At 43.0% G+C, this 19,415-nt stretch overlaps 1 protein-coding gene and 1 long non-coding RNA gene across 5 annotated transcripts in view; one reads left to right on the top strand and one right to left on the bottom strand.

The window, feature by feature from the left end:
* The window catches only part of LARS2 (leucyl-tRNA synthetase 2, mitochondrial), a 98,038-nt gene extending 89,163 nt beyond the window's left edge, over positions 1–8,875 (bottom strand). For 3 of the 4 annotated variants that reach the window (XM_033081915.1, XM_033081923.2, XM_033081930.1), the window contains exons 1-3: positions 8,790–8,875; positions 5,753–6,003; positions 4,164–4,292 (exon numbers count right to left, since the gene is read on the bottom strand). In XM_033081915.1, coding sequence (XP_032937806.1) covers positions 4,164–4,292; positions 5,753–5,986 — 363 coding nt within the window. In that variant the 5' untranslated portion in view covers positions 5,987–6,003; positions 8,790–8,875. Of the gene's footprint in view, positions 1–4,163; positions 4,293–5,752; positions 6,004–8,520; positions 8,750–8,789 lie in introns of those variants that run through there. The other variant, XM_033081937.2, reaches the window with a different exon arrangement.
* A 4-nt stretch (positions 8,876–8,879) lies between these two features.
* LOC117008270 overlaps positions 8,880–19,415 on the top strand; it is a 48,420-nt gene continuing 37,884 nt past the window's right edge. The window contains exons 1-2 of the long non-coding RNA XR_004420294.1: positions 8,880–8,961; positions 14,060–14,178. This is a non-coding gene — a long non-coding RNA (uncharacterized LOC117008270). The remainder of the gene's footprint in view (positions 8,962–14,059; positions 14,179–19,415) is intronic.

Here is a 19,415-nt window from a genome sequence, read left to right as displayed (position 1 = left end):
TGTAGAATGCAGGAATTTCACCCTGATTTGATTTCAGAAAGGACTATTCTCAGTTCTGTACTCCCACATGTGACTGCCTTGCTTTGGCACCAGTTTCATTAAGAAGATATCACAAGAACTATTGAACTGAATCACTGTTTACTGATCACTAAGGGAATTATTCTCAGTGCTCTGAGAAGCACAAATTATCTACTTTGGAATTTATCAAAGATATGTTAATGATAGCATGATAAAGTAATGGTAAATACTGCAACAGCAGACTAGAAATCTGCCATAGTGAAAATCACCATGAATATCTCTATAATTTCGACACAACACCTTCAAATAATGAATAGGAAATCCCTTCTTACAAAACTCCTACACTTGATTTCACAACATGCACGTAAATCCACAGAGTAAACGCAACCAGAAACTACATATCATAGCTCTGGATTGATAGCTACAAATCTGTAATTTAAAATATATAAATTACTTTTTCATAGCATTTTATAATAAATATGTTTGTAATAAGATGTAGAACTCTCCATATACAAAAACTGTTTCGATTGCACTTCAAGAAACATGTCACCCTTAACACATTCTGCAAAGACCAGCTCAGTGCAGTCAAGCTAAGTAATCTATATGGCTTACATTTCCCATGCAAAGACTTCAAACTTTATCTTCAGTACTCAAAATGTAAACAAGTTATCTTAAAACAGATGTACTCTACAAATCATTTATCCAGCAAGCCAATTCAAGTGCATGACAGCTGGTTTCCCATGCACTGCCTACAAGTCCTTGAGGAGCAAGTGCTGAAACAAGACAACGCTTCACAATGCTTTCATCTACAGTTTTTTGAAGCAGTATTTCTTTCAGAAACAAGGTGGGGAAAAGAGCAATAGATATATATTTTCACACTTAAAAGTGCTGCTGGTGCAGTACTGGTTTCTGGGGAATATCTGTAGAGTTCAGTGTGCATTACCGCTCTAGAATATTTTAAATGAAACAAAATCAGACCTTATGGAGCTGAAAAAAATTGAATACTAATGTTAAATTTTAGAAAAACCAAAACCACAACAGAACCCAAATGATTAAAAACTTTCCCAGTTAAAATTTCAAGATACCTCCAGTATGAAGAAATTTCACAATTGCATTCCAAAGAAGGTCTACAGGACCTCTAATCTCTTTGTAAATGTATTCTAGCCTATCCTCACTAAAATATTACAAATATATTACACAAAATATGGGCCGATTCTTGCCTGTTCAGATTAAATCAATAAGTAACTAATTTATTGTTTTCTCATTAAGGCATTCTTTATGAAAAATACCTCCACCTTATTCAACATAAATTGCTCTCTTAATCATACCTTCTTGTCAACTACATACACGCTATAGATGTTACCCTCTCACTGTTTATTAAATAACAAATACACACCATAGTCTGCAGCTTTCCCCGGGAACTGTAAATCTGAATGGTTTTGTCTGTAATTTTCATGGTAACAGACCAACATTCCACATTGCCTTGCACTTTTTTTAAAATTTGAAAATGAAGGATGCAAAGTTTAAACAACATTTCTGCTCAAAAAAATCTTACCCTAACCTTGCATTTGAATGCCTGAAATGGATTCACTTCTACTCAGATTTTTGACCGGAGAAAAATCAGCAGTCCCTAGGGTTTCAAACATGCAATATTAAAGTCGAATTTTTAGAAAAAAACAGATAATCAATGGAACATCTTAAAAATTATGCATACTAACAGCTTTGTTTCTAAAGCATTCTTTCCTTTTATATACTGAAGAATTCCAATAATTCCTTGAATACAGAGTCAAATTTCTTTTTATAGGGAATATATCAAATATATAAATATTGATATCATATATCAAGGGATATACGGTTTATGACATAACCATATCATCACGACACCTTAAACATCATATAACCTTTGACAGATTGTACAACCATGAAAAAGGGCAGCGAGAACTTTTAGGCTGATAAATTAATTGCAAAGAAAAAAATCCATTCTACAGACTCTAATTTTACATGATGGATAAATTCTTAATCAGAAAAGTTTTTTAAGGTAAATGTAAGTTTTAGCAAGTTAATGCACATCAATAACACAATGTCTCTTAATCTGACATACTCAGAAAATCATCTGAGAGATTTCTAATGCCTCTTAATCGTAAATGAAAGTTAAATTTTTGGCTGCCCACCTTTACTCAAAAATAGATGTTCAAACTGGTTAACATAACAGAAGTATTTTTAGAAATACAGCATGTTCTACAGGCACTTCTTCAAAGAATTTTTTTATATTAAATATAAAAATATGCTGAAATGCAAGATGTAAAAACTTGAAAAGTCTGAAAAGTTTTTCTGGAAAAAAATAGGCAAATGTGGAAATAAAAACTTGTTTGTATGGTGGCTCTTGCATTTCATTGGAATTATATTACCTTTTTACTTTCCTCCAAATGTTTCTATTAAAGGTGCTTATTTACCTTGTATTCAAAAGTTTATAACTAGAGCATGCTACTGGATCTAGATAATTATTTTCACTTTATTTTCACAAATACAAGAAGAAGCAAGTTTTTATCTTTCTGAAAAGCAATTTACTGGCTACCTTCACTATTATTGATCAGAGATGGCTACATCCTGAAATGACATTTCATCAATGGTCTTAACATCAAGCAAGAATCAAGCATTGCTTCAAATGCCTCATTAGCTCAATTCTTTAGTGAAATCCAACTTCTGGTCATTCAGAGGCGTCAGAAAGGTAAGTGTTATAACAAATATTGGGGATTTTTCTCATTTAAAGTCTAAGGCAGTTATTTCTTTTTCCTGTAATTTTGAAAGCCTAAGAATGCATGTCTGTAAAGCAGCAGCAAGTATTCAGTGCATCACTGGCATAAAACACATAGTATTTGGAAAGACAGCACACTGAATAATGCAGTGACAATACCTATCAGAGTCTCACGGATGGTGATAAATCCAGGAAACGCTTCTCATACTTAGTAACACTAAGTTCTAACACTAAAACTAACAATTCTTTCTCAATTTCCTCTTCTTTGTAGTCTTTTCAGGTTGATACCCATACTTGAGCTGCTCCTTCTCTCCTGTACATTAGAGAGACTTTCCTGTCATTCTAGATCCTCGTCTATGGTATTTTTCTCTTTTTGTTCCCTTCTCCTTCCATATTCCTCCTTCTTACAGTTTTCCCAGATTTTTCACATTTTCCCTCTACCAAATGTCTTTCCTCTGTAATATGGCTGTCATTCAGGCCACAGTTCTCCCACACCTTCCTTAAATCCTTCAAATTTTACCTTGCCAGCCTTTACTGCAGAAAGCCAGCGGGATCCCACTGCAGATTGAAGGGAAAAGGCTCTCAGCTACCCCTTCAACCTACTGAAGAGACAGAAGGGAGTGATGAAGAAATTATGGCAGGTATAGGGGAAACTGGGAAACAGAGAAACATGGAAGGGAAATTGGGATTTCTCCTTGCAGATGTAGCAAGAAAGTTAGGTTTAGCCTACCTTATAGGCCTGCACCTTCAGAAGACATTTCATATATATGAGCAAGGCTGAAATGGGCAAGCCAAGGGGTCAGATGCTACAGAACAGAAACTTCCAGCTACACATACATGATGTAAAATGTGGCATAATCCTATTCATCTGACTTCCAGAAGTCACAAAAAGAAGAGGTTTCTCTTCGAGCTGGCAGAGAAGCTGTCCTGTCCCTCTATGTCTGACAAATGGCGCAAACTGGCTCTCAGGAGCAGAAGAGGCAAAAGCAGTTGATTTTGGTGGTCTATTTTCTCTTGCCAGGTACATATTTTCCTCCCCCTGATCCCACCCAGATGAAGGGAGGGTAGTTAGTCTCCTCTCACAGAAACTGTGCGGCCCACAGGTCTCAATGACACTGTGCCACACATCAGCAGATTCAGGCACCTCATACAGTATCAGCTGTTATCTGAGATAGCTTCTAACCAGCTCTTACCAACTCTGAGTTCTGAACGCCACCAGCTTTAATAAGTCTCAAATTTTAATATTCAGAGCTTCACGGGTCATTATCTACAAATCTGCAGCACATATTCCACTTTCATGGATTTTAGAAAATACTAATTTCCTCATTAATTATGATATTAAAATATAAAAAAACCCCACCCAGTTCTACTACCACTGGTTTATTCTTACCTGCATCCCTCTCATTTTCTGGAACCGAGCTACTGCATCACTGATGGTGTAAACACGAACATGGCCCATGTGAAGCTTCCCAGAAGGATATGGGAACATAGAAAGCACATAAAATTTTGGTCTTGATTTCTAGAAAGAAATTTTTAGAAACCAGTAACTACATGAGTTAGCATTTCACTTGAATAAATACACATGCACATTATAAACTACTACACAACACCATTAATAGATACACGGTTCTGCTGGAACTGATCCAAGTGAGCACTGACAAAGTTCATTGGATCAAATTCTTTGGGGCTGTAAATGGAGATGTTTTATCAGATTTTGCTGCCATCTCATCAATTTATACTGACACTTCCATGACACTTGAATGTTATGAAAATTAATTCACTTTTACTAAAAAAAACCTATATTGACAGAACTGAAGCACCAGTGCCACTGTAGCGTCTGCAACTGATTATCTATGTGTTCTTAGCCCCAACAAACACATGAAACCAGAGCAGATTAAACTGCTCTCGTAATTTTAAATAATTAATGTTTTGCTTTGTATCTACAACAAACTCAGAGCTCACTCCGGGCCAGTTACTTTTTGTCAGCTGAACTGCAGTAACTCCCAGAGTGACTACATCATTTGCAATTGCATGAACATCTGTTAAAGGGAAACTGTTCCACTTCACTATGTATGCTCAGATCCAAACACATCTTGCAAGTAATATTTTGCATAATGAAAAGAAACTAAAATTTTCATTTACTTAGGTTTAATTAAAATAACAAAAGTTATAAAGAAATCACAAATCTCCTCTCACATCAATTATTCCTAATACATCTTGATTACCACTGAATTCATCACTGATACAATGATAGTATAAAGTATTACTGATACTTGCTAAATTCTTACATTATTTTTCTTGCATTAATAATAAAAAAATACAGGGAGCTTTCAGTTTTTACTTTTCTGCATAAAACTCTACTAGTATTTGTCAAATAATATTTCTTTATCACTTTTATTCAATTACAGCAAAGTCAGAAATAATCTGAGTACTTCATTGCAGCAATACACACTATTTGCCTCTTAATATGAGATATTAAATTTACTTCAAGGATAAAACAAAAATCATTAAAATACAATTTAGAACTTAGCATATATATGCTATATATGATTCATATATATATGTATATATATACACACATATATATTTATACATATATATACCTCAAAGACACAAGTCTAAATTAATGCTTTGCCTGCTACAGGTACATGTGCACACCATTTCATCTGTTTTCTTGCCCAGAAAAAGCAAGCTCTTTTCTCTCTTCAACATTTTGATAGAATTATTTTTTTTGTCAGAGAAAAGGCACATTTTAAGGGAGATGAACAAAAGAACACAAAGGGCCACAAAAGTGCTATTTTATCTACTGTTTCAGAGTAATTGTGAAGGCAGAAAGAATCAGAGACTGAGATACTGTTGTTTTCAAGATCTTTTATTGCATGCGAAAACTTTGTTTTTCTTCAAGTCACTTACTACTCCTATGAGATTAAATCAGAAAATGTTAAAAAATGTAATCTCCAAAATTCTCATAATGCTTACATCAGTTTCTGAAATTCTGCAGAATTGATCCTTTATTCTTGGGAACCACCAATTTTCAACTCGTTTTCTTGTCTCCAACCCATAGCTTTTTTCCCATTTCCCCGTCTCACTGTAAATAGTTCTCACACAAGCAGGAACCAGTCTTCTCTGCCACTTAATTATTCCCAGGAAGCCATTTAGTTGTTTCTTCAAACATGAGGAACAAGGGCCAACTCTTTGATAAGCCGACTGCATTCTTAAGGTTATGGTATCTGAAAAGACAAAAATATGTATTTCATGCCACAATACATAGCAAGAACTCAATGATTATTATGATTATACTGAAAATTGGTAGCTATGAAACTATTTTAACTTGACTTGCTGCTTTCCATAGAAACTGCATTTTATTTCCATGTCTGAATGATAAAAGTATTTTTTAGTCAAGAGATCTAACTGTGGCCTTTGCACAGAACAAAACTACTGTGTTAGTTATCTTATCTAATAAAATAAAATTCTTGCGTTCAGCCTACCATAAAGGCATAATCAGTGAACTGAAGGTTCCAGAAGCTCCACCGCCTGAATAGAAGATGGTTAACAGGGTGTTAGTAAAAATTCAGAATGAAACAGAGAGAAGAGGAAGTTGGATGAAATTATACTGCAAAAATACTGAATTTGTCATCACTGAAAAGAGGTGGAGGAGGATGACTATAATTAGTAGATTTCAACCAGCTATTCTAATCCAACTATTTTGCTAAGGCTTTCTTTTTCAGCTAAAAATCCAGTTAACTCCTCAAATGCTTTAGAGAGAGTCTTCTAAAGCTACTCAGATGGCAGAAAGATCAAACAGCTTCCATATTTGGGATCAGTCTCAACAAGATATTTGCTGATTTTACTTCCTACAGTAGGAAATATGGCATTAGAGGAACGTCTACTCTGAGATTTCCTCCTCATCTCGACTGCCTTTTTTTTAAATTGCATTTTTACACTAGTATTTCCTATCCTCTTGGTGTTGTTTTTTTGGTTTTGGTTTTGTTTTTTGTTTCAATTAATCCAAATACACTTGTATTAAACTAGCTATTTCAGCCAGTTCAGGATTTTCCTTGCAGAGTTACATCAGTAAAACCTCAGTGTACAGAAACGCTGTATAAGAAAATATTTTACTTATGCATTTCCTGTAAGGTAGAAACATTATCAGTAGAAATAATTGCTATAGCACCTAAACTAGATCCCCAGTAAGCTAGTGGGAGTTATGCTTCCTTTAATATTCACCACATATGCACACAAACCCTCACGGCCTGTCTCATTACCTATCTATAGAATTGCTCCTTTTCTCTCTTACTTATCAACATTGTTTTACTTATGTAACACTAGTGCTTTGAATTTCTTGTTGCTACTCTCCATAATCCTGCTCATTTGTAATAAAAACAAATCCAGGACTGTACTCAGGATTCCCAGTGCACATGCACAAGTCATTCAGGATACTACAACCTCCCTCCCACCATAACATCACACTCATCTCAAAATTAGCATTTCAGTACTCCAAAGTTTTTTTGCTTATTTTTAGTAGTTATTTCCTTATTACTTATGTCTTACTTATATTGATCTATTTTAAAACAGAAAGGAGTGCTTCCTTATGCAAGACAATTTCAGCACTGTTGATTTACAAAGCAAGTATGCTTCACTGAAGGGAGACTAGTGGATGAGAGGATACAGTCTCAAGCTGCACCAGGGGGAGGTTTATGTTGGACATCAGGAAGAATTTCTTCCCAGAAGGGGTGATTAGATATTGAAATGGGCTGCCCAGGGCCATCCCTAGAGGTGTTTAGGAAAGAACAGACATAGCACTCAGTGCCATGGTCTGGTTGACAAGGTGGTGTTCAGCTACAGGTTGGACTTGACCTCAGAGGTCTTTTCCAACCTTATTGATTATGTGATTCTGAGACAGAAAGAACACAGACCCCATGCCTGTGCACAGCTCAAGGGAAGCCCACTAGGCAATGTCATGCCTGAGAGGGCACATTCGGGTGACCTCAGGCCCTACAGGTCACCCAAGCAGGGGTCAGAGCAGTGGCTGGGAATGAGAAGACAGCCACGGGCACACAGCACTAGCGCTAAGATCATTCAAACAAATGGAATTTCAGGATGAGAAAGAGAACTGCAGTGTCCTTCCCACTCCCAGGTACTGTCATACACGAGATGCAATAGTCAGCCAGCCATGTGCTGGGCCAAGCCACGATGCATGGCACAGAGGATAATCAAATCCAAAAGACACGTTACTAAGCTGTTTTTGCTTTCCAGGTTTGCGTGCACAGGACTAGGAAAAGCAGAGTGTCCTGCCCTGTCCCAGTTAAGGGCACTCCAGCGCAGCGCTGTGTGGGTGTTACATGGAGCAGGTTATAAGCCTAAAACTGTCTTATTCAGGCAGGAGTGCCAAGAAAGGAAGAAGGGGTTGGTCTGACAGAGAAATAAATCATAGAGCGTCCTCAGCTACAAGGGACTTTACAAGGATCACCGACTCCAACTCCTGGCGCTGCACAGCATACTCCAAGAGTCACACCACGCGCCCAGAAGCATTGTCCAAGCACTTCCTGAACTCTGACAGGCTTGGTGCCATGACCACTTCCCTGCGGTTCCAGTGCCCGACCACCCTCTGGGGGAAGAACCTTTTCCTCATACCCAATGTAAACCTTCACTGACACAGAAAACGTTTGGAAAGACGCAGTAAACACGCGGGAGACTGAATTAAGGTCCTGGAAACTGCTTGACGAGGCCCGCAACATTTCACTCACCCCGGGGGGGGGGTGGGGTGTGTCCCGCCGCTGAAGAAGCACGCACAGGGAGCAGGCGGCTCCATAGGCAGGACTGAGCGAGCGGAAGAGCGGTGACGGAGGGAGGCTGGAAGGAGCGGGGAACTACGGGGGCAGAGCGCGGCCGGGAGAGCCGGCTGGGCGCGGGCAGGGAGTCCAGGGGAGCGGGCTTTGAGAAGCCGCGGGAAGCGGAATTAGCACGAGCTGCGAGCTGGGGGCGTGAGGCGGGGCCGGGCGGGGGGAACCATTACCTGCGCGCGCCCTCCCTCAGCTCCCCCGCCGGCTCGCGGGCGCCGCCATCTTGGCGGATGCGTGTCGGAGCGAGGCGCCGCCTCCGCGTTTGGCACCGCCCGGCTGGGCGGGAATTCCGCTCACGGAGGGAGCGGGAAGAGCTTCACCCTCTCCCGAGTACAACGTGGAAAGGTACAACAATAGTAAATAATAAAAATAATGATAATAAAAAAATTAATCGGGGTTGAGCTCTGTATAAGATTGTATAAGATGCACAGAGCCTGTTCAGTATTGAGGAGAGACGGAAAGAGGGGCCCTCATTCATGTCTATAAGTATCTAAAGCGCCGGTGCCAAGAGGATGTTTCCAGGCTTATTCGGCGGTGCCAAGCAGTGGGACATGAGACAACTGATGGAGGCAGCAGCTGAGGTACAGGAAATTCCAGCTGAACATGAGGAAGAGTTTCTTTGCTGTGCGGTGACCATGCACTGAAAGAGGTTGTGCAGAGAGGTTGTGGAGTCTCCCTCGTCTGAAATATTTGGGAACTGTCTGGACACAATCCTGTGCCGTGTGCTGTAGGATGATCCTGCTTGAGCAGGGATGTGGGACCAGACGACCAACTGTGGTCCCCTCCAACCTGACCACCTTTTCTGTGTGATTAGTTTTGCTCCCCTCCACAGCATATACAGATGCCCTTCCGAAGTGACTGCATAGGTTAGGGCTAGATTTCAGTAATTTCAATAATTTTATTTACCTTCTGTTTTTTTTGTTTTGTTTCGTTTTGGTTTTGGTGGTTTTTTGTTTTGTTTTGTTTGGGTTTTTTTTGTGTTGTGGTTTTTTTGTTGTTTTGTCGTCGTCTCCCCCCCCCCCCCCCCCCCCCCAAAATCTGAAATAAAGGCAATTGTTGGAGGATCTTTTGGGGGTTTTTTGACTAGTCAGAGTGAAAAGCAGAAGTCACAGAAACACAGGATCACAAAATGGGTATCTGGGAGCAGGAAAGGCACTGCAGTCCTGAAATTCGATGTGTTTGAATTAGCTCAGCCCTAGTGCAGTGTGCCCCTGGCTGTCATCTGGTCTAACCTCCCTGCTCCAATAGGGTCATCCTCGACAACATGGCAAAAGTCAATAAAGGCAATCTAGCACAGCATAATTAATTCTACCTCTGCCTGGAAAGCAACCTCTCACCCTATTGTCAACACTGTGGAGTTCAGAATTGGTTTTAATTACTGCAAGTAACTTGTAGTAGCCTCCATGTAACAAGAAATTATTATTTTTTTTAATTTCCCTTGTGTTTGTGCCCTTTTGTTGCTGGCAACTGTCGATTCTTTTAATTTTTAGCCCTTTTTCTTCGCTGTTGTGTCTCTTACACAGTTTAAACAGACACGTTCTGTTTAGGCAGTGCAATGCCTACAGTAACCTTCTTATGTGACTAAAAATAAGTATTTACTGAATAAAAGCTTTCCACTTGTTTTTGTGTACCTGTCAAGTGTGCTTAAATGATAACCTTTTCACCACAAGAATTAACAGAGAGCATCTCTGATGGTTACCCTGCTGATAAACTAGTACAGCATCTCTATGGCTCTGTGCATAATTTTATTTTGCTTTCCAGTTGATCCCCCTGTCAGCAAGTGATAGTGATTTGGCTTTAACAGGCCTTCCATCCCAAATTTCTCCCTGAGCTGCTGTGTGAGTTCCTAGACTGAGAGATGATGAAGCATTTTGTTGTGTGTGGGGAGAGACAGTGCAGTGCCTTGTTGAGTCTCTTCCCCATGATAAATGAGGCCTCATGACCAGTTGGGACATGTTTTCAGCTTACAGGATTATTTCCCCTTGCACTGGCCTTTACCCCTACATTCTCCTGATTCATGTCTGAGTAAATGGATGAAAATTATCTGAGAGAGATTAGCAGACTGGATGAGACCACAGAAAAAAAGCCAGTATAAGATTTTGGTGCTTTGGTGTGCTTTTGACTGTCCTCTTGACACCCCAGGACAATTATTCATTGCCATTTCTAGGCACTGCTGTTATAGGGACTTGACAGTGTTTTTGAAATGGTGCTGCCAAACAGTGCTTAATAGATAAGTAACTCCTACCATAAATAAACAGTAAAAAAAGCCCAAATACCAAATAACAGTGTATGTCTAGTTTGGTTTTGGCCTTCATGGATTATCATACTATGCAGAGTACCTTTGCTCTTCTTTCCTTCTCAGAATGTTTCTGGTTAGTCTTGGTTTTTGTCACCTAATTTCAGTTTCTGTTTGCAGAAAATCTTATACCTTGTCTGGCTTTGTTTGATGCTGGCTGCCTTCCTCACTATTAGAATCCAGCCAGATTGCACAATAAGCTCCAACAAAGTCAACAGAAAGTGACACAAAATTTCAGTATATTCTCGGAGTAAGTTTCCAGTAGTATCTTGACAGAAGTCACCTTTTACATGTTCTACGTAACACACAATACAAACCTGTATCAAACTTGCTTGACTTGTTTTTGTTAGCAGCTAATAAAAGTCGTACCAGTTAAGTCCTTCCAGAAGAAAATAAGAATGTTATATGATTTGGGTACAGTAATTTCACGAATACAAGCCGCACGATTTTGACTAAAATTTTGCTCCTACACTGGAAATGCGGCTTATACTCAGGAGCAGCTAATATGTGAATAATTTTCTGTCATTTGCAACCTCAGAAGTGCCAGCCAGGGTGCGGAGCTGAGCACATGCCAGTAAAAGCTGGCATTTCACGATTGTTACAAATTGTTACTCTGTTGCACCACGGGTGGAGCCTGGCTCCCTGCAGGCAGCACGGGGGGCGGGGAGAGAGGCGGGAGAGCTCTCTCCTTCCCTCCTCTGCCGCAACCCAGGGGAGAGACAGGGGGGCCCCGTGCCGCCATCGCCGCGGCTCAGGGAGGAGGCAGGGGGCTCCATCCCCACCTACCTCCGCCGCCGCGGGAGTGGAGGAGGCTCCGTCCCTGCCTACCGCCACGGGGCAGCGCTGGGCCAGGGCGAGCGAGCCCAGAGGTGGCGACCAGCCCCAAGCAGCCCCACCAAGCGGCAGCGCCAGGCTGAACCACCTGGCCCCATCGGCAGCCCCGAGCGGGCCGAGCCTGCACAGCCCGAGCCGAGCCAGTAAAGCCCGCCCTGCCGTGGTTCTGTTACTAATTGGCAACTTTGTTGCACGCGGGTCCTCACTGCAAACGGCAGAGCGGCTTATACTCAGGTGCGGCTTATTTGTGGACAAAGAACGAAATGTTTGCCAACACCCAGAGATGCAGCTTATAGTCCGTGCGGCTTGTATTCGTGAAATTACTGTATTTATTTTTCTCCAGTTTATTTTTTTAAATAACGTCTGCAAAATGGCATCTATAGCCAAGACTTGGTACAATTCTTGCCATTTCATCAGAATCTCAGGATAGATTTGAGTTCATTCAAACCCAGTTTGGTTTGCTGGTTAATATGGTAAACAGAGAAGAGCTAGAAGCTCCACATGGGCCCAAACCTAAGTAAGTGCTCCTCAGGTATGGCAGGTCTACTTTTGTGTATAGCGTATATCATACATCTTTCCATGAAGCATTTAAGATTGTGATTAATTTAGTATTAATCTAAACAGATTATCCTCAGCTTCAAGCAAATCAAATACATAAGTAGATTGTCAGGATGAGAAAGCAATGTTTTAGTGAAATGAATGGATTAAAAAAATAAGACAAAGGCCTAACTACTCTACAGCTATAATCTTGATGGCAGAGCATGAGAAATATAGGTCAATATGTTTAATGTTAGATACTTCAACAGCCCAGAGATTGAAAGGTATTTTAAAAATTGCAATTCCAAATTTGTGGCAGTAATTGGACTTTCAAAATGTTTTCAAGACAAATTAAAATAATCCTCTCATTATTTTGCTACTTTTTTTTGCTCTGTGCTCTACAGTGTTTTCCCCAGTTGAGGTGAAGAGCACTACACACACAAAATAAAGAGGTTTTCATTTGCGAGCAAGGATGCATGGTTGGTCCACATCACGTCCCTTCCCTTTGGAAGTGGGAATCTCTCAGGCTCCTGAGCAGAATCCTGTAGCAATCATGAATCAGAACTGGGAGCTACACAGCACGCCATGTGAATGAAAATGAAACCCAGCAATACCTTGATATCCCAGGCGTGGGTTGGAGGCACTGCCCACTAACATGTCTCTCCTTATTGGGCCGAAACCCATGCAGACTGTGGAGAGCAAGCAGGGACACAAGTCCTAAAATGGCTCAGACTTTTCCAAACAGGATACCTAACCCACTCTCCCATGATCCCTACCTTCTGCACCTGGAGTTTTGCTTCCTAACATGGTCTATTTTCTCAGTCTCATTTCATTATGGGAAATTCATGACATAGAAAAATTTGTATTTGCTTTAATAATCATAAACTATTTCCCATCAGGCTGATAGTCTCCTGATTTCTTTTTTTAGACTGTGTACTAATGTGTTTGTTAGTATTTTTGTTAGTCCACATAAAGCCTAGAGCTGATTGGGTAATTAGGTAATTCATTAGTTCCTGTAAGGGAAATGTTCAGAAGTGCCCCAGTTGCCTGTCACTTAAATAGACATGGTTCCCAGATTTCTGTACAAGTATAATTTTTCTTTGGCTGAGAGTTACCAGAATTGATGTTTGTGCTTCCTGGCATTGTTTTTTTAGCTCCTTAATCAACAACATGACTAGTGTTTCTTTCAACCTCCTAAAAAAAGAGGATTAAAACCCAACATTTGGAATAATTTTTATCACCTCCTTCGAATCCCAGCCACATTTCATGTAATTAAAGAATTTGGTTATTTGTTTCCAGCCAGCTCCTTGAATGTGGCTTTTGCTACCGAGTTTCATTTTGCTGTTGTTTACATATATGCATATTTAGTGGTTTTGCTTTAAAACACAAGTTCAGATAAAACATGCGAGTGATTGGATTGCAGGGGTGTGAAAAATTTCACTTGAGACTATAAAAACGCAAGAAATTCATAGACTAAATTTAAGAAAAATCCTTTCAACCCCTATCTATCTGATCCCAGATCTCAAAGGAAAGAATTCTGAGCGAGACCAAAAAAATCATTAGAAGCTTCACTTTTGCAGTGGATTTTATTTTAAAAGCACTGAAGTATTGTGGCAGTAGACGAATAAATGCTTGAAAGAGGTAGAAGAAGCAGAGTTACACTTCTGGGATAGAAAGGAATGGATTTGGGCAAGACTGGTAACATTACTAGGGGTGGAGCTTAGCCTTTAAATTGTGAGTTTTGGTAACTCATAACCAGTATTAATTTTATTACAGGTATTACTCTGATGCCCACTTTAGGTGGGGACTGACCTTGATGACAGAGGAGGCTCTTGTCATCCAAATCAACACAAGATTTGTCATTTCTTGGTATATCAAAATGAAGAAGAACTCACGTAAGTGGAAGAAGAGATTAGCTATAAAAGAAGTCAGAAACCCACCTGCCCATTCAGTGCCTGGCAACCAGGGTGGCCCTGTTTGGTTGGAAAATATCTGTGCCTGTCCCCGTCCCACTCATTGGAACACTGAATGTTATGGAAGAATTTTGAAAACATGCAAGATCCAGACTCAGTGGAATCATATTTATCAGCATTATTTTAGCAGGCTGATGTTGGTACCCCGAGCCTGAAGCTGGGACATGGAGCTGAGTAATTTTTAGGACTTAAGTGAGCCTTATTCTTAGGGGGTTTTATGCAGCACTTACGTTGTGTTATTTACAGAAGGGTGCATTTATCCCAAAATGCACATCCTCCATTCTTCCACACAAAGGCATTAGACCAGTGACAGTCAGCAGCTTCTTACTGATTCAGACTAAAAGTGTGTGAGTAGGTGTGTGCATGTGGGTGGGGAGAAGTTATCAGAATCAATGAAATTTTACTTTTTTGCCTTTCATCAACAGCTCGGTTTTCAAACAAAGTTAATTGGTACTGTATTTTCATCTTGACCATCTAATGCACTGCAATTTTGCTGTTGATTGGAACTAGTTACATGCAGTGGCAAGCAAAACTACCCCTTTGCAACATTCAAAGCTACAAAAGCTACACATTTCTTGCTTTTAATCTCTAAAGAATTTTTTTTAAGACTGTTTAAAACTTTGACTTTACAATCATTTACAGGGTGTAAGAGCTCCATCCTTATGAGCTGATGGGCTCTGGTCACAGTGACACTGTATTGTCTTTATCTACTCAGGGACATCTGAGAATATTATGTCTCCTTATTACAGCTAGAAATGCAAGTTTTGTAAACCTGGCTTTTCATTCTTCTATCTTTCTTGAAGTGTGTCATTTCAGATGGTAAGTCAGTTCTATGCCAACAGGCAGGTGATTCCAGCTGCTCAAAGCCCTTAGCAAAGGCTGCCACACTGCTGTGGTACATATCCTCTCCCACACATGTCGGGGAGAGGATCATCCATCTGGACAGCCACCTTACAAAGAGGGACTGCACCTCTCTTCCTCCACCTCCTCTCACATTAAATTTTTGTATTACAAAAGTATGTGCTACTATGTCAGACAAGAAGGAATAACAAGAGAGGCACTTGTTAATTAAACACTTGTCATGTGCTGACCTTTCCTTCATTAAGAACCAGGCCCTCCTATTTAAAATAGATGGTGAATGGATGTTTTGCTGTTTACCATGACTGTTAAAACAGCTTTTTGCACTAATGGACAAACTTCATCTTTGCAATTATCCAACAACTAGATTGCACTTGAACTTTGTAATGATATCAGCAGGAAACAGTTTGAGTGCCGGGTAAAACCATCCTATATTGGGCTTGTCTTGGTGGCTGTCAGCTGGCCCCAGAAGAAGTGGAAAAGGAGGAAAATTTCCTCAAGTCTTAAAATTGACTAGTATTAATTACAGTAATTTCACGACCGTAAGATGCACTGGACTATAAGGCGCACCTCTGGGAGTCGGCAAATTTCACAATTTTGTGCATTATATAAAGCGCACTGGACTGTAAGGCGCACTCTTTTTTTGCCGCAAAGATCCGTGCCACGCACAACAAAGTAACTAATTAGTAACGGAATCCTGCGATCGTGGAGTTTACTGGCAGGTTCTCAATTTGCAAACATTTTTCACAGATTGGTGTAGCCTTTAAACCCAGCCCCAAGAACCCTCCCTGTGCACGGGGCCCAGCACTCCCGCCCGCCCCCGGCTGGCAAGGCAGGGCTTGGGGTGGCCACGGCTCACATCTCGGGGTTACTGCGGTTCAGGGCGGCTCAGGGCTGCCCGCAGCTCGGGACCGTCCGCAGCTCGGGGCGGCGCGGTGCTGCTCCCTCCCTCTCTCCCTGTGCAGCTTCTACTGGCTGGGGGCTGGCCGGTGCTGCCCAGCCTGCGCGGCTGCTGCTGGCCGGGGGCTGGCTGCTCCCTCCCCCCCCTCACAGCTCGGCGCTCCCGTGGCACTGCCCCCTCTCGCGGCTTGGCTCACGGCTCGCACTATTTTTTTGCAGCGAGGAGCTGCGCCGGGTGCAACAAAGTAATGAATTACTGGCAGGTGCTCAATTTGCAAACATTTTTCACAGACTGGCGTAGCCTTTAAACGCAGCCCCATGTGCCCTCCCCGTGTGCAGGCCCCGGCACTCCCGCCTGCCCCGGCACCGGCTGGCGAGGCGGAGCTCGGGGCGGTGGCAGTTTGGGGTGGCTCGAGGCTGCCGTGGCTCGCGGTGGTTTGGGGCTACCGTGGCTTGTGGCTTCTGTGGCAGCCCACTCCCTCCCTCCCCGTACTGCCCCAGCGCTCCGGCAGCCCCGTGCAGCTCCGGGAGTCCCATGCCGCGCCGGGAGCCCTGCACCTCCCCGGTCTCTTCCTCTGTGCCACCGCTGCCCCGATGCCGGCGGGCTCGCACCGCACCACCGCTGCCCCGATGCCGGTGGGCTCGTGCCGTGCCGCCGCTGCCCCGATGCCACCGGCTTTCCCCCCCATGCCCGGGCTGCTCCACCGCTGCCGGCTTTCATCCCCGTGCTGGCGCTGCCCTGATGCCACCAGACTCGCCCCGGCCCGGTGTTGCCCCAATGCCGCCGCCAGGCGGGCACTGCTTGGCTCGGGACTGTTGTGGGCTCGCACTTCCAGGTTGGCAAATTTCACAACTTTGTCCATTATATAAGGCACACCGGACTATAAGGTGCACTTCCGGGTTCGGGGAAAAATTTTAGTCAAAGGGGTGTGCCTTGTAGTCGTGAAATTACTGTAATCCTTATTGTCTAGACAAGTGAAAATGGTAGTATTTCCTTAAAAAGCTCAGTGCAGTTTGGAAGTTGTTTTGTACAAATATTTACATGTATGTGTACATGTTGCTCATATGTAATACCTAACACTCATATGCACGTACACATACGTATACTCGTGTTTTCTATCTATATGCTTATCGACCTGCCCCAGATGGAAGTGGACATGATCTACCTCAACTTTCTGCTGTATTTCTACACACGATAAAATTACCAAAGGAGAAAGAATGATTAGATTATTCTTTTTAGTTAAGCATAAAGCAAGATGAAAGGGGCCTGGGTTTACAAAGGGGACATGGTGCCAGAATAACCTGATAGCTTCCCTTAAATGAGATAATGGATTTTCCAAAATAAAAAATGTGATAAATCTCATTTGTATGTTAGCAAAGTAGTTGATACACTTCTATATGGGAAAATACTAATGGAGCAAAAGAAGTTGGGGGTTAACAGATGACATGAAAGGTGTGGAAGAACTGAACAATGGGAAAGGGCAGAGGAAGAGAAAGAAAAGAGAGTCAAGAAACAAGTTACAATGAGTTCCTCAAGGGTCAATTTTAGGACCAGTGCTGGTAATATTTTCATTAAGTACATTAGCATATGAAGTCAGCAAGCTCTTGAAATCTGAAGATGAAGGGGCATAGCTAACATGTAAGACTTATCACTTATTGAAACCTTTCTGACTCTGACAAATAAGTGGAAGAAATGTTTGATTAGAACAGAATTTCAGGGTGCACACTTCAGACTTAATGAGGAATTTCTGTAAGGGAGACAAGAGATAACTCAGGTGGGGAGAGGATCATCTCTGGGTGTCAGAGATGATCACAGAGTGACTGTGAATTGACCATGGGATGAACCCATTAAGAAGGTGTTTGTGGACATAGCATATATCAGACAAGGTATTTCCAGCAGAAAGTGAAACCTTCATTTTAGAAGGCATGGGTGAATGCACATCTGCAACACAACTGCTGCCACATTTCTCTGAAAAAGATTAATTACAGTAATTTCACGAATACAAGCCGCACCAATTTGACTAAGATTTTGCTCCTAAACCAGAAATGCGGCTAATAATCAGGAGCGGCTAATACAACCTCAGAAGTGCCTGCCAGACTGCTGAGCCGAGCAGCTGCAAAGTCGGCATTTTGCGATTGTTGCAAATCGCTACTCTGTTGCACTGCGGGTGGAGCCTGGCTCCCTGCAGGCAGCACGGGGGGCGGGGAGAGAGGAGGGAGAGCTCTCTTTCCTCCTCTGCCACAGCCCAGGGGAGAAACGGGGGGGGCCCGGCGCCGCCATTGCCGCGGCCCGGGGAGGAGAGGGGGGACCCGGGCCGCCCCTACCGCGGCCTGGAGAGTGGGGGGAAGCCCGCGCCGCCATTGCTGCGGCCCGGGGAGGGAGGGGGAAACCCGCGCCGCCATTGCTGTGGCCCGGGGAGCCGACGGGAGCCCCGCGCTGCCATTGCTGTGGCCCGGGGAGCCGACGGGAGCCCCGCGCAGCCATTGCCGTGGCTCGGGGAGCCGACGGGGTGCTGTGGCCCGGGGAGCCGACGGGAGCCCCGCGCAGCCATTGCCGTGGCTCGGGGAGCCGACGGGGTGCTTTGTCCCCGCCCGCCGCCGCCGCGGCAGGAGCGGGGAAACTCTGTCCCTGCCCGCCGCCGGCGCCACGGGCGCGGGAAAGCTCCGTCCCCGCCCGCCGCCGCTGCCGTAGGAGCGGGGGAAGCTCCGTCCCTGCCTGCCACCGCGGGGCAGCGCCGACCCGGGGTGACCGAGCCCAGTGGCACCGGCGGCCGGCCCCGAGCGGCAGCACCGTGCTGGCCCACCTGGCCCCGTCAGCGGCCCCTAGCGGGCCGAGCCTGCACAGCCTTAGCTCAGCCAGTAAACCCCGCCCTGCCGTGGCTCTGTTACTAATTGCACGCAGGTCCTCACTGCGAACGACAAAGCGGCTTATATTCGGGTGCGACTTATCTATGGACAAAAACTGAAATGTTTGCCAACACCCAGAGATGCGGCTTATAATCAGTGCGGCTTGTATTCGTGAATTTACTGTAATCTGCAACAAGTGCAGAGATACCATAAAGTGTGTCATATAAGAGATGGCATGAAGTGCTGCTTAGTCTAAAAAATAAAGGCTATGGTAAGATACTGAATTCTTTCTAAGAATATATTGGTTGGCCTAGTACCAGCAACAGAGAAGATACTCTTTTTCATATTTAAGGAAAAGAATAAAAAACCACAAGCACCCATATCGCATTTAGACTGGATGGGAAGAGCAGGTTCTCATTATTGGATCAAAGAGGTCCTCTAACAACCTTCTAGAGGAGTGAAAACAGCTTCTTCCCCCCAATAACTCTAGGAAGTTTTAGGACAAAATTCAGCCCATTAACAGCACAATCTCTGTAGAAAGCCAGGGTCTGGTC

The sequence above is a fragment of the Catharus ustulatus genome, chromosome 1 (assembly GCF_009819885.2).
Source record: "Catharus ustulatus isolate bCatUst1 chromosome 1, bCatUst1.pri.v2, whole genome shotgun sequence".
NCBI lineage: Eukaryota > Metazoa > Chordata > Aves > Passeriformes > Turdidae > Catharus > Catharus ustulatus.
Note: the sequence above shows the minus strand (reverse complement) of the source record. Positions and strands in the feature narration are given on the sequence as shown.